General features: G+C 41.5%; 1 protein-coding gene across 1 annotated transcript in view; it reads left to right on the top strand.

The window, feature by feature from the left end:
- TPPP (tubulin polymerization promoting protein) overlaps window positions 1-13,104 on the top strand; it is a 68,470-nt gene extending 55,366 nt beyond the window's left edge. The window contains exon 4 of the mRNA XM_010576867.1: window positions 11,541-13,104. Coding sequence (XP_010575169.1) covers window positions 11,541-11,735 — 195 coding nt within the window. The 3' untranslated portion in view covers window positions 11,736-13,104. The remainder of the gene's footprint in view (window positions 1-11,540) is intronic.
- Window positions 13,105-14,411: the final 1,307 nt, after the last annotated feature.

Here is a 14,411-nt window from a genome sequence, read left to right as displayed (position 1 = left end):
GTTGGCTGCAGAGCTGTGAATGAAAATCCAATTGTAAATAATCTTTCCAGAAGTTGATTCTGCACAAATGAACAGTGGAAATGCCAAGTGGAGAGATCTCTTTTTGAGTTGTATAATTTGTCAGTTTTTTACAATATTTTACTTTATTACTCTTGTACTCTCATTTGAAACAAGTGGTAATTTTGATACAGACTTAAAATAACGAACCTTCCTTTTTGTCCTTCACTCATTTTAGTGAGTTTGAGTAACTTGTTCATCTATCCAGGGATTCTCCCTTTGAATCGTGCACATTCTTCTAGGCCTCACTCCTGATTCCACTTTTGGTATTTCAGCAATTGGATATTGAAATGATCAACAGCTGCTAATAAGGGAACAGCTTCTTTCTACGTGGATGACAGGGTGATGAGAGAGCTTTGCAGATGCAGGGTAGTGTCATGTAGGTGCTGCAGAGGTATACAAATATGCCAGCAGCAGGGGCAGAGGAATGGAGGGGGGATATGAGCCAGCAGTCTGAGGCTTGCCTGTACTCCTGTTGCCTATGCAGTCCTGGGGAGGGTTGGAGAAGAAGTGAAGAAATAATGGGAGAGCAGGGTGATCACAATATTCTCTCCTGCTTGCTGGCAAAGTAAGGAACAGGAGGCAGACCGTAAAGGGAGGGAGATTACAGTGGGACCGTGTTGAGGGGTTGGAACTCCAAATTTTTGGTTTGTTTTGTGATGCTAATTTAGTTCCACACGTGGTAAAAATGACCCAAACACTTCGATATTAAAGGCATTAAAATAAATAAATACGTGGCCACTCTCCCCCCAGCAACCTGGGAATGCAGATATGAAATCTGTGTCAGGCATTCTAATGCTTTGTTTACTTTGGGAAGTCTATGTCCTGGAAATTTTAAGTTGGACTGCTTTCTATATGGTTAGACAGAGTTATATGAAGCTTTTTTTAAACTGTTCTAGGATAGCTTAGTCATGCTATGTAGTGTGTGCCCTGCTCTGTATAGCTCTGCTGTAGGTCGTATAGGTTTGGTTGAGATTTCAGCCAGAAAACTTTAGTGTGACTACTGACATGCTAATCTAAACATATTAGGGAGGGAGTTGAAAGCATGATTAAGTGAGGCTTGTGGATAAGTATACTTCAGCAGCATTTGGAGATTTTTGCGTCTTAACTTCTTATGTTTTGTGCTCTCTGTTTGGGGGCCGGGGGAGGCAGGGCAATATGTCTGTGCTGAATGGCAGCCTGGGGAAACCACTGCTTCAGCAGGGTGGTTGGAAAGTTTACTTTCACATCAGACAATGAGGATTTTAGTGTATGTTGTGATAGAAGATTATTTTTTTTCTTTTTCTGTTTATTTTTTCTTCTCCTTCAGAATGTTGTAGAATTACAAAAATCCCTGCTTGTGATTTATGTGGTTGAGAAGGCTCAGCAGCCAGACATTGAAACTGAGTGAAATTTTGGGCTGCTTTCTAATCTGCAATGGAAGATGTATGGTTGGCTTGGTCCCACAGGAGGAAAAACAACAGGCAACTGATAGGGGTTAATTAAGCCATAGCTTTATTAGCTCATTTGGTAGTGATCTGGCAATAGAATATATAGTGCAGGTCATATATCTTTGACAGTTTACAATCAGACACGTAAATGAAGCATAGGGCCTTTTAGCTGCCCTCACTCTTACAGAAAGGCTGCAAGAGCAGGACTGAGGTTCTTTCTTTTCTTGTACCAAAACCTGAGTGCTGCACCTATGTTGAATGCATTTCTACACCTCCTGTGGAACAGATACTTGCTTTGGTCATTGCTGGCTCTTAAAATGAAACCAGTTGAACCTCAGTGTATATTCAACAGGGTCCTGACATAGGAATGTAGAATAACTTCAATTGGAAGGGGCCTGGGATGATCTCATTCAAACTTCTGCTCACAAGAGGGCTAACTTCAAAGCTAGATCAGGTTGCTCAGGGTCCAGTCCAGCCAAATTTGCTGTGAGGGTGGTGTGGGTGGCAGGGCAGTACAGCAGCGACAGCACTTTAAAAGCTAGGTGGTGGGTGCTCAGGGTGATGGTGATGTGGGTGGGATTGTATTGTCACAAAAAGAGACCTGTTAGGGAAAGAGCAAGGAAGCCAGAGTGCAGCCCACAGAGCGCAGCAAATGAAGCATAGCAGCAGGAGTGCAAAGAGGCTCAGAAATTCCACTCAAGAATATGTGGGTCTGTTTGAAGACTGCACAATGGTGGTCTCGGCATGCTGCAGGACATACCATCCAGCACATGGGCATCCATTAAGATGCAGTAGTACTCCACAGGACTACCATTAGCACATCAGAGTCCTTGGCTCCAGAGCGAGGAGCCCTCTATCCAGGTCCTGCGCTGCAGAGTGCTCTTGCCTCTGCCTGGAGGTCAGGGCAGTGATGGCCTCTCTTGTGGGAGATGTGCTGTGGTCAAGGCCCTGAGGTTCCAGATTAAGGAGGAAGATGAACAGGAGACTGACATGGTATTTATGGAAAACCCACGCTACACAAGGGGAGGAAGGAGTGACAGCTGGAGCCCAAGTGAACAGAGACTATCAAGATGGAGAAGGCTGGAAGCTTGTGACTTCTGGCAACAAGAAGTCACAGATCTGTTCCACCTACAGATCTCCAATTTCAGAACAGGTGTAGTACTCTGGGCACTGGTGAGGACCAACAAGACCCATCAGAGTCAGCTGAGCCTGAACTTAGTGTCCAAACAAATGGGAAAAAAATGAGTGATAGTGTCACTCCTCACTACCTGGTACTATGGGGACAGGCAGGTTCTTTTAAGGATCCTTGGTGAAATGAGAACTGGCCACAGGTTTGTAGTTATAATTGGAGCTTTATTATTATAGAAAAATTTTAGTAATCAGCATAGCTTATCATTACACAGAATTTCTAGCAATTAGGATAGCTTTTCTATTACCTAAAACTGCAGTTACCTGTACTTTTCAGTCACCTGGACGCTCTGCAGATCAGGTCAAATTCATAATAATCAGTGTGCAATAGAATAATCAGAATCTGGATTCTGACTTTAAAAAGTACATGAGTCACTCAAACCTCAGAAGAAGAACAACAGCGTCAGAGGGGGTGTCATGCCCATGGTGAGGGTGTTCCCCCTTCCCTATTCTGTCACGGCATGAGCATCCCCTGTATCGCACCAGGAAGCACAAAAGCCTTAGCAGTCTGTCTGCTGTTGGATCAGCTTCAAAAACCTTTTGGATAAGCTGATGTATTTACACCTCTCAGTTTGGGGGTTTGGTCTATACAATTTCCCTAAGTTTGTGGATTCTGAAGAGGCTGCCAGACAATCAGTATGCAAGAATTTTGGCGGCAGGAGACAGCAAGCTGCAGGTGATAATGGCTGCATAATGATCTTTATCTCTTCCTGTCCATTGTGTCCTGCCTACATGTTGCCTTTGCTGTGACCTAATGGTGCTGCTCCCAGCATACATCAGGCCTTAGCTTGAGCTGTGTGTTAGCCAAAATCTGTGCAAGAGTTGAGTGAACAGTCACAGGAGGCATCCCTGACCACCGAGGGATCACGGTTTTGCCATCCAGACTATCTCATGTGCATTTACACTTCCCTGTTCTGTAATGGGTGTCACCATACCCTGGGAACAGTGCTGCACCAGGTGTCAGGAGCAGAGGGTACCAGTCACAGATAATTACAGGAGATTCCTCTTGTGGAAGATAGAGGCATGTCTCTTCTGACCCCACGTCATATGTCAGGAGTTTTGTTTATTAGGTGCCAGCATCTGGGATTGTTGAAGAAGCACTGCCAAGATTTGTCCAGCCTTCTAACATGGACCTCTTCCTCCTCTTCCTTGTGGGTATCAGCAGTATGTCTCGAGAGGTAACCTGGAGCATATCAAGAGAGACTACAGAAGTCTGGGGGTGAAAATGAAGGGCATGGAGCTCTGGTCTTGCCTTCCCAATCCAGGAGGGATCTATTTTACAACTGAATTGGAACAAATCTCATTAAAGACTGGTTGTGACGTTAAGTTGAAGAAGGATTCACCAACACTCCAGCTGAAAAATAACCCAAGATGAGTCTATACTATCTTCCCTATTCTGTTTCATCTTTGCCACCAATAGGAGTGTAAAACTCTTCCTCAGAGAAGTGTTGGCACATTGTTTTCAACTCTGTGGAAGGCCGTGTTAATGAGGCTGCTAGATCCCATGATTTGTCGTTGCTTGGAGTGTTGAAATGCTTGGGAGCTGGAGTCTGGGGCTAATATTACAGAAGAGGAAAAGAAAGGGTCACTTGTGAATGCTAAATGTGCAACACCTGATCTGCCCCTTCAGGCTGGGCACTGCATGGTCTTAGCTTGATGGAGTTAGATCTGGGCCAGGCAGGTTTAAGCTCTTAATTTGCAGTTGTTCCTGGAAGTGATGACACATACAAGGGACCTTCTTAATGTATTTTGGTCTAGCTCTAGCCGGACTACTAGTTGGTGAGAAGTTTTAGGTGCTACCTATAGAATGAGGACTTGCAGTGTTAAAACACCCAAGTGGTGCTACTGGAAAAAGTCATCACCCTGATTAATTAAAATGGTGTTACTCACTACTTTCTGGCTTTACTGAAGTGGAGTTGCTTATCACTTTCTTTTGCGTGCGTGTGTCTGCATGCTAAACTGAAGAAACATGAATGAAACCCCAACTTTTCTTTGAAGCTTGATCTCTGTTCCTGACTCTCTGTGGGTTTTTTAGTGCATATTCATGTATTTGCATAAATTTAAAACAAAGACATCATTTTGGTATGGAGTCCTGGTGTCATCCTCCCCAAAGGGCAAAACTTTCCCTTTTTGAAAATTTTTTTTTCCCATTTCATACTCAGTTTTAGGTTCTCCTTCTTTACAAGGGTTCTGGATGTTCCCAGCAAATGAATAATTTAAAAACCTTGCTAAGATTGCTAATGCTGGTGCTGAGCTAAACCAATGTCTGTGGCAACCTTTTCTAGGAAGAAACGCTGTTAGATACTAAAGTTTTATGGTTGAAGGAGCAAATACAGAAAGCCGTTCAGTTTGCGTGAGGAACTGAGGCAGGGTGCTTACAGTGGACGGAGTGTAGCTGGGAAGACCATGGCTAAAATGTGTACCCTTCTGGTGAGGAGTGCTCTTAGCACCTTACCTGCTGCCCATCACGAGCATTTTTGGCAGTGCAGGCGCTGCCAGCACGCTGCTGCTTTTCTACGCAGAAGTGCTGTTCCCGAGTTACTGGTTCTCTGGAAGAGCAGCGCTGTGTCCTGAATAGCCAGCACCAATTTTTGCAGCTCTCCCATCAGAGTGTTCATATCTTTAATTTAGCACATGAGTTGAGAAAAGATGATCATTTAAAAACAAAAAAAGGGGGGCGGCACAAGGAGGAGTGATGCTTGCAGCCTGCCGTCTTGTTAGGTGATGTTTGCCTGCAATGCTTCGTTTGATCCACTGGTTGCTAAAAAGACACACCACCTAAGGCAGGAAGGGAATGCTTCTGTACTATCTGGACATTCGTAATTCAGGCAAAAAAAACCCAGAAAACCTCGCTGCAGTGTTTTGCATCAAGCCAGTAAGTTTCTTCTTAAGCTGTGGAACAGTTTTAAATCAAACCTGAATCTCTGTCAGTGATGGCAAGCAGTGGAAAATGTCTTCAGGCAAGTTCTTTCAGTGGAGACAGGAGTTCACTGTAAAAACCGGGGCCCTTCGTGTCTGTTTTGAACGTATGATATTGCTGAAGTCCAGTAGCTTTTCTCGCTGTGTTTACTTCCCAGTAATTGGTTCTGGAGATGGTTTTTGGGACCGGTGCCATGTTCTGTGCACAGCCGCACAGCTAACGAGAGCTTGCCCCAGGCTGTGCTAGCTGCAGAAATGGAAGCAACGCAGCTACAACTGCGTGGTGCTGCACTGATCCGGTTGCCCAGCCTGTTGCATTGTGCCAGGTGGATGCTCCAGCCTTCTTGGCATTAGCTTGGTGTTTTAAACTGTGCGCTTCGTAGAAAGGATGGTAATGAGTGCTGACAGAAAAGGAAGAACGTGACCTTAGCAGCGCGGAATTGTCTTCCTTCTTCCTTGCCTGCCTCAAGTTTGTTCTGGAAGGGAGTCCTGAAAGCATGGGAAATCTCTTAGTCTTACGCTGTTACCCTATTTTCATGATTGTGGCACAAGCTTCATAGGATGCTTCTAAGCCTTTGTCAGCAAAGCTGAGAGAGAGGTCCTGCTGAGTCCATAAAATTCATGCTGACTTAACTGCATTGATGCAGTTTCTCTGCTGCAAACAGGCCAAGGCCGTGCAACAGTATGGCTTTCAGTGGATGTATTTTTCTTCAGCAAACTGCTCTATTCTTCTGCGGTGGTGTTGATGGAACGTATGTTCTTGATTTCTGTGCTCTCATTTCCTTTTTACTGTAGTTCCCTTCTGTTTCCGAAGGATTGGTAGTACATTTCTGTAACTTATTCTAATTCTTGAAACTGATAGAATGGAATGTTCTGCTTGCTCTGTAAACTGCTCTTCGGTGGGTCTGTTATCTTGAGGTCAAAGGCAAAATCTGTCTGAGTTTGCAGAGGTGTCATTTGTAAGGAAGGAGGAAGCAGGCATATGGCACTGTTGTTAAGGGTTTCAGGGTTTAAAAAGACTCTACAGCTTTCATTTCCTGTCTTTGGTATGAGGGCTGTTTCAGACAGACAGAAGTTGGAACATGCCTAATTTGTAATTTGGATGAGATGTTGGATTTTTTGTTTTGTTTTGTTTTTTACCCTGGGTACAGTCAAATACTGGAACAAGTTGCCCAGAGAGCCTGTGGAACCTCTGTCTTTGGAGGTGTTCAGGACTTGACTGGAGAAGTCTCTGTGCAAGCTCATTTGAGCCCCGCTGTGAGCAGGGGTTTGTGTTAGATAAGGACACGTATGCAACTGTTCTTTCCAACCTAAATTATTCAGTGACTTCATGATTTTAAGTTTTTATAATCTCCAGGGATAGAGAATCCACAGTCTCTAGGTAAGCCATTTCTGTGCCTGGCCAGCCACAGTAGTGAAGAATTTTTTCCCATGTGTCTAGCTCAAATTTCCCATCTTCCAAATCATGTCCATTATATATTTTTTTTTAATTTTTTTTTTTGCTATGAACTTCAGAACTGGCTCTATTTCTAATATAACCCCTCTGTTGAGAACAGGAATAAGATTTGCCTCCCCTCTTTTTATTTTCTTTTGAGTCTGAATAAACACCCTTCTGTCATCTTCTCCTTGTATGCCACACGCTCCAAGCTCCTCGCTGTCTTAGCAGCACTTCTTTGTAAACACTGACACAAAGCAGGAAAAATACTGAATTGCTAACAAAAAATGCATAATCACTTTAAATTAGCAAATCTACTGGTCCAAATAAAATTTCTTTTTATTTCCCATAGCTGCTTGTGAGACTGTGGCCGGTTCTGATCTTCTCAGTGAGGTTTTGGTGTGAGAGGAGTTTTGGTTGAAAGAGGTGGGAGGCATACATATCTTTCCTGACTCATCTGAGATGTTTCCATGAACTTGGAGGTTCTGTGACCACATATTTGGTTGGAAACTGACAGTGAAGGAACAACAGCCATTTTTAAAAGATTTTTTTAAGATTAGGGGGAGCACAATGGTCCAGCAAAATATCAGTAAAAATATAAGCTTGGTGAATGAACAGGTCTTTTGTCACTGATCTCTTCTTTTGGTAGAGGCAAAGACACTGAAATTACAGCTGCTGTCTTGTGTTCATGGAAATAACTGAGTAAGGGAAGAATGGTCAGTCCTGGAGAACAGAAGTCCTGATATTTTTTGAAAGTACCTTTGATTGATTCATTTGGTGTTCCAAAAAGAGTTTATACAGGGATTATACTTGATTCTGTTGTGCTAAGTAAAACTTTTCTCTTAGAGAGAAAGTTTTTAAAAAAAAATAAAACCAAAAATTTTAAGGTCATGTACATCTTCTGTGATAAGCAAATTTTGTGGTTAACAGTATGTGCAAATAAGAGAAGGAAAATGGAGGTTTCTGTGGGCTCAGAGAAAGGAAAGGAGGAGGTTGGCTCCAAGTAATTTATTGCCTTTAGAAAAACGTAGCTAGAGAGATTATGTAACTTACTCTAGCTAGTAAACTGTTCAAGCAGAATTGCTATATGACAGGACAGCATCGTTTGTCTGTGATTCATTGTGAAAAAGAAGAGTGTTGACTTGCGAAGATGGAAATTGTCCTCATCCAGCCCTTTGTGCTGTTCACTATATTTCTTCCTACATTTTTCTTCACTGATGAGGGATGGTCAGGTCCTCCCACCGCCCCCTTTTTTTTTAATTTGCCTCCCAATGCCCAATTAGTAATGAACGGCTGAGTTGCACAGAAGAATGAGCTCCCAGCTACCCTTTTAATTGTTTTTGCCCTTTGCTCAATTGCCAGTTTAGTCTCCATAGTTGGTTTTGTTGTTCATTTTTCTTTCATATTGCACTCACACAAGTCTTAGTATGTCTGTTACAATTGTTACTGTAACAAAATTCTTATTTATGTTTATTGTAATTAGGGTATTGAGGCAAATTTCATACTGATCATGCCACCCCTTTGAAACAGAGGAGTAGAAGCTGTAGTCCTTCTTTTTCCAAATAATGATTAAACTTACCATTACAAATTCTCAGAATAGCAGTCTGTCCTGAGAATTAATTTGGTAAAGGAAAAGGCAGTCAGCTAGAGTTTCTGAGACTTCTCTCTGCATGTGAGAATGCAGAGTGTATACACATTTAGAGAAAACCTATTTGATGAAATACAAGGAAAGTAAATATGTGTTACGTTTAATTAACTTTATACTGAATATTGCCCCTGGCTTGCATTTGGAATATTTCCATGTTTATGGTACTAAAAGCTTTTGTCACTGGTAGCATCCTTTGGCTTTTAGCAATAGTGTTATTTAAGTAAACATAGAGCAAAGTTTAGTCCTTTGATTATACGGTAAGCTTTCTTGCATCTTCTATAGCAGCTGCTTCTGATGTTAGGGACGATGAAAGATACTTTGGCAAGTATCGTGCCCTAGCTTTTTCCTTGCTGGCTTACATTGGGAGAGTCACGGATGGGATCTTTATTTTCTTAGTAAGTTCTTAAGAACACACAAGAAGTGTGCTAACAGTTAATGTCTTTAGTAAGAAGCATCATATGTTCTTTTGGAGGGAGAATGATCTAGTAATAACTTAAACAAGCATAAGAAACATAAGAAACATCCCTACATGTATTCTGTCCTACAGTCAGCCTTTATTCGTATGCTCCTGCAGCTATTATGACCTGCGGAGGTTTTAAACTGAAAATGAAGTGGGGAGCCTGCGTATTTATATGAGTTAGGTGAGGCACATGTACTGCCCACTGCTATAGATGCTTCATGGCTCAAAATGGTGGTTGGTGGAAGACTTTGTTCAGTCAAGCAGTATGACAGTTTGTCTTCAAGTAGTGGCTGGGTTCTTACTCGTGAACACTGCATAACAGGAGACACTACACCATATTAAAGCTTATTCCTACTGGTTTGTGTCAGAATTTTTGTTCAAGGTTCAAGCCCCCATGTTTCCCTTCACTTACCAAACAAAACAGTGGTTGGTTCACAAGTAAGACTTAAAATAGCACAGGCTTCCTAGTGCCTGTGCCCAGGGTGAAGCTAACAGGTTATGCACTCTTACAGAAGTATGTGTCTTTGTTTTCTCCGAGTTGTCAGAGTAGTTTCCAGTGGCCAGACAATCCTTTGGTTCTGTTGTGTGACTGAGTGTACAACCTGTTTGATTTACTAATATCCTGAGGAGCAGAAAAAATAAATTTGCAGCTGGGCACCGGGCTGGAAATTTTTACTTTGCTGCTTTTAATGTCTCAGCTTATACATTTTTATTGCATTTTCATCTTATCTAGCTGGGCTGCTAACACAATTACTGATCACAGGGTGTATTTTTTTTTTTAATTAGCTCTACTGTGAATATAGGTTTCCTGGTTACAAGGTGCTAGCAGGCCAAGGCGGACAAGAAAACTGCATGTATAGAAGCATTACTTCTTCTTAAGCATTGTCTTCATTTCTGTTTTTCAATAGAGAAAAATAACCACTTCTGCAAATAGTACTCTGAGACACCAAGGCAAAAGTCCCTAAAGGTTGTTCAGCAATACCATTTTGAGAAATTCATGCTCTAGGGGCCGTTCTCTTTGAGATAGTGACAGAATTCCCACCTCCACACCACCTTTCTTTCCCCTCAGGGCCTTATGTGAAAGTAATGCTGCAGAGCAGTGGAGTGTTGTATGTGTTGTGTGTTTGGTGGAGAAAAAAAAAGAAGTTTACAACCTGAGATTTTCATTAAGTAGTTATGTATGTGGACAAATTCCCTCAAAACAGCTTTTATTTAAATGGTGTGGAGGACACGTGGCTTCCATGGTGTACAAGTTACAGCATTCATTCCCAGTTTAACTGAATCCAAGTATCCTGTTCCTCTTTGTACAGATTCAAGCATCTTTTCCAAGTCTCTGATCTTTTAAAGTTCAGCATTAAAAGATATTTGACAGATGTCATCCTCTGGAGGAGCTATGTGTTACTTCAAAAGCCTGTTTGTTAGGTCTCATTAATGAGCATTTATTTGGGCTGAGGATGGGTAGAGGGGGAATGAGGCTTTTGATGAAAGGTAAGTTTCCCAGAGCATTTACTTCACTACAGTGAAGCCCATGTCACTTCTGTCTCTAAAATGCACCCTAACAGGGTGGTGCACATAAGAAAGATACCCAAATTCTTTCCATCTTCGTCCATCTTAGCTCCATTTTCACTACTACACAAAAATCTTTTGTGTTTTCCCTGCCCCTTTAGTGCCCTTTCTCTTCTGATTTTAAAATGTAAATTTAAGGATCAAAGAGACTGCTCCCAGCCCAAGCACACAGGTTAGCATGCTCCTATATTGTTCTGTGAAATATCTTTTTCTTTCTGTTCGTGTAGTCAAATTTTCTTTGTCTCAATGACAGCAAAACTTTGATTTTTAAGTGGCCTGAAATAACTCAGTGGAAGCAATGTAGAGGAAAGTCTTTGCTCAATGCCGTTTCATAGACTGCGGATTTGCTAATATTGAAAACAACTTTCAGTCCTTCTAATTTGTTACTTCTCTCATGAATCCTAGAGTTTAGAATAAATTTGTCTCTTGAAGCAATGAATTCTAGCTGTATTGGTTTGCTTTTTCTATATCGGTGGAGCCAGGCTTTTATGCTTGGATGTTGATGTAATGAATTTTGAACATGTGGACATGTTCCCTATGACTTCTCCATATCCTTGGTGCTTAGAACTTGATTGTTAATCAGAAGTATCATACTGAAAGTCTCTTCCAAAGTTTTTGACATAACTTGCACTATTTTGTTCTTGGCTATATGATTATTGTCATTGTATGTAATGGCAAGAAACAAACTTTTTTTTGTATCCTTTTGCTGGAAGTGAGTATTTACATAGTCTCCATCATTAGCAAAGATTTAAATGTTGGTAGAATGTATAAATATCTGTATTAAGAATAACTGATTTCTGATGTGGGTTTTTTTGTTTCTTTTCTTTCTCCCAATAGAAAGCCATTTCATCTCCAACTGTATCACGCCTTACAGATACATCAAAATTCACGGGCTCTCACAAAGAGAGGTTTGATCCCAGTGGGAAAGGAAAAGGCAAAGCTGGCCGAGAAGATCTGGTGGATGCTTCAGGATATGTATCTGGCTATAAGCATGCAGGCACATATGATCATAAAGTACAAGGAAGCAAGTAAGGCTGAGGGTTTACATCACAGAGGGAGAAAGGGGGGGGGAAAGAGAATATATTTGTAAGAATGATGTAGATGAATCCCACATGTTTTGGTTATTGTGAATGCTAAGACTATGTTGTCAAGAAGTTGTTTTCAGGAACTGGAACTGATTTCAACATCTGCTGAGCTACTTGCAGCACAACGCCACTTCATTACATTCCTCATGCGTATATTGGCAAAAATAAACATATCGGTACAAAAAATACATAGTTTTGTTGAGCTTTAGGCAAAAAAAAAAAAGTCAAGAGCAGTTATACCACACTTTGTCAATTCAAGGAAAAGATCTCAAACATTCCTAAATGTCCAGTTGCCCTGATGATGTCGAAGAGAACCTCTTGAAAAGAGGGTCTTTCGTAGCAGTCTTTCTGAATAATATCCCATTATTTATGCAGTTTGATTTGACTACTGTTTTGGTTTTTTTTTAAAATGTCTTATACGGGATCTGGCACTTTCCTTAAAACATTCAACAATATACTATTGGGGAGTAAGTGGTTGAAATATACAAGGTGCTAGCCTGTGAATGTCATACACCACTCATGAAAAACTGAAAAAAAAAAAAAGCTATTTCTGGGACAATATAGGTTCTAAAGTATTTTATGTCAACAGAAAGAGAGGGAAAATATCAGCCCTTACTTTCCTCCTGTCTATACTTTGTGCTTGTTACTGCGTGTACTGTAGCATGGTTCTGACTGGCTGGATTTGGATGGAGCTGTTGTACTAACCTGAGAGGAGAGGAACATTACTAAGAAAGTCTATTAAAGCTTTTTGCAGTCTGTTTTCAAGTTTGCACTGCCTCACATTTGAAATGAAGGGGGCATTAAGCTAATAATGCTTTAAAATATTGATTATGACTAAACACTGCCAATCAGATTGCTATTAAGTGAATGTTATTATGCACGTACATTGGCACATACTCCCTTCAAGCTATAACATATGTAAGGAAAGTTTATGGCCCCTTGGAATAAGGACATTTACAATTAATATCCATGTAATTAAGTGCAATTTGCCCACAAAAATATACTATTCTAACTGGGCTACATTTTATGTTAGTTTTCTTTGAAGCCAAGGGATTTGATTCTCTTTTCACTTTTGCCGCCTAACTGGGGAGTAATAGTATTGATGGAATGGCTTTCCACTGCTATGGAAGGAGCGCCAGTCCCACAGGCTTAAGGTACAGGCAGCTGAGTATGACCTGCCTGGGGCCCAGAATGCCAAAACAGCTCAATAGGAATAAAAATAACTCATTTTTGTATATTGGTGAAAAAGGAGAGAAAAGGCTGGTCCAGTTTTCCGCAAGAGCTGAACAAGTACCCTGATGTATTACTCTGTTTCTCTAAAACCCAGCTACTAGCAGTTCTGCCTTGCTTTCTTTCAAAAAGTGCTCATGCACTGATTTTCATGCTTGACTCTGAATAAAGGTTAATAAATTTATTGCTCTCCTCCCACCCGTATCAGCATCCCACTCAGAGTACATCAAATTTAGTGAGCGGTGTGTGCTGTCATGTGCCATGCAGGTCAGCAGTCTGTATTTGGCTGATGTCCGGAAACAAAGCACTGGTTTTCAGCCCTTAAACTGTTTGTATTTTATTTTTCTGACATTGAATGGTAGCCTTTCTTGTAACTTTGCCTCCAATGACCCTTTGAGCCTGTACATCAGCCTGAAACCAAAACAACAATAGTAAACAAAGGCAAGGACTTCCTTGTGGACTTGGAGATTTTTTTGTTTGTTTATAATTTATTTGGGGTTTTGTTTTGGAGAGGGAGGGAAGTTTGCCAAAACTCAGCACTTGTTCTCGTAAAGATTTAAATGGCTTTTCCCATGGTTGGCTCTAGTTACCTGGGAAGATTTTTGATGTATGTAAGGGTGCTCAGGATGAGAAGCATCCAGTTCCGTGAAGCTTTTCCAAGGGTTACCCATTGTTCTTGAAGAAAAATTTCCATGGAATGAAGGATTATCCACTCCTGTGTTGCACTGGTGACCTGTCACACTCTGAGGCAGAAAATAGCATACTGTGATACCAACAATGGCTAAATTATTCCAGCATGGTAGTGAACGGTCTAGATGTAGAGAACTTTCTTCTACGTCACTGGTGCCTGTGCACCTGAAGAAGGCTCCGGGATAGTCCTGGGTTTTGTGAGAAAAAAGGCTAAGCCTCTAACCCTTGATAAATCCTTCAGCTAAGTTACAGGCAAAACCAGTGTCCCGGTTCTTCCCATTGGCTTTTAAGACTTGACTCGTAACTTACTGGTAACTGAAAAGATCTGGACCCAGCCCGAATGAAGGGTGAAGCCCAGTCTACTGTAGCACACTGTTGATCTGGCTGTTTGTTGCTAACTAGCTGCCTTGTCTGGCACATCGGGTGATATTTAACCTGAGGTGCACAAGTGACAGGCTTTCTCAGGTACCCACACACTGAGTGTCAGTAATGCCAGACTCTTGCTACGTAGGAGGAGTGATTGGTTAGGAAGGTTTTAAGGTATAATTAGGTTTTAAGTTGCTAGCTCACAGTGTGAGAGAGACCAGCATGCTCAGAAGATAGAAGGCAGGCAAAGAAATTGAGAATGCAGACAGATCCAGGCTGACACTGAATAGAAATTGAGCTACTTTGTTTGCTTAGAAGAGGCTGATGGAACTAGCTG

This window comes from Haliaeetus leucocephalus, unplaced genomic scaffold, assembly GCF_000737465.1.
Source record: "Haliaeetus leucocephalus isolate CR32 unplaced genomic scaffold, Haliaeetus_leucocephalus-4.0 Scaffold41, whole genome shotgun sequence".
In the NCBI taxonomy this organism is placed as follows: Eukaryota; Metazoa; Chordata; class Aves; order Accipitriformes; family Accipitridae; genus Haliaeetus; species Haliaeetus leucocephalus.
The sequence above is the reverse complement of the archived record's forward strand: the minus strand, read 5'-3'. Positions and strand labels throughout refer to the sequence as shown.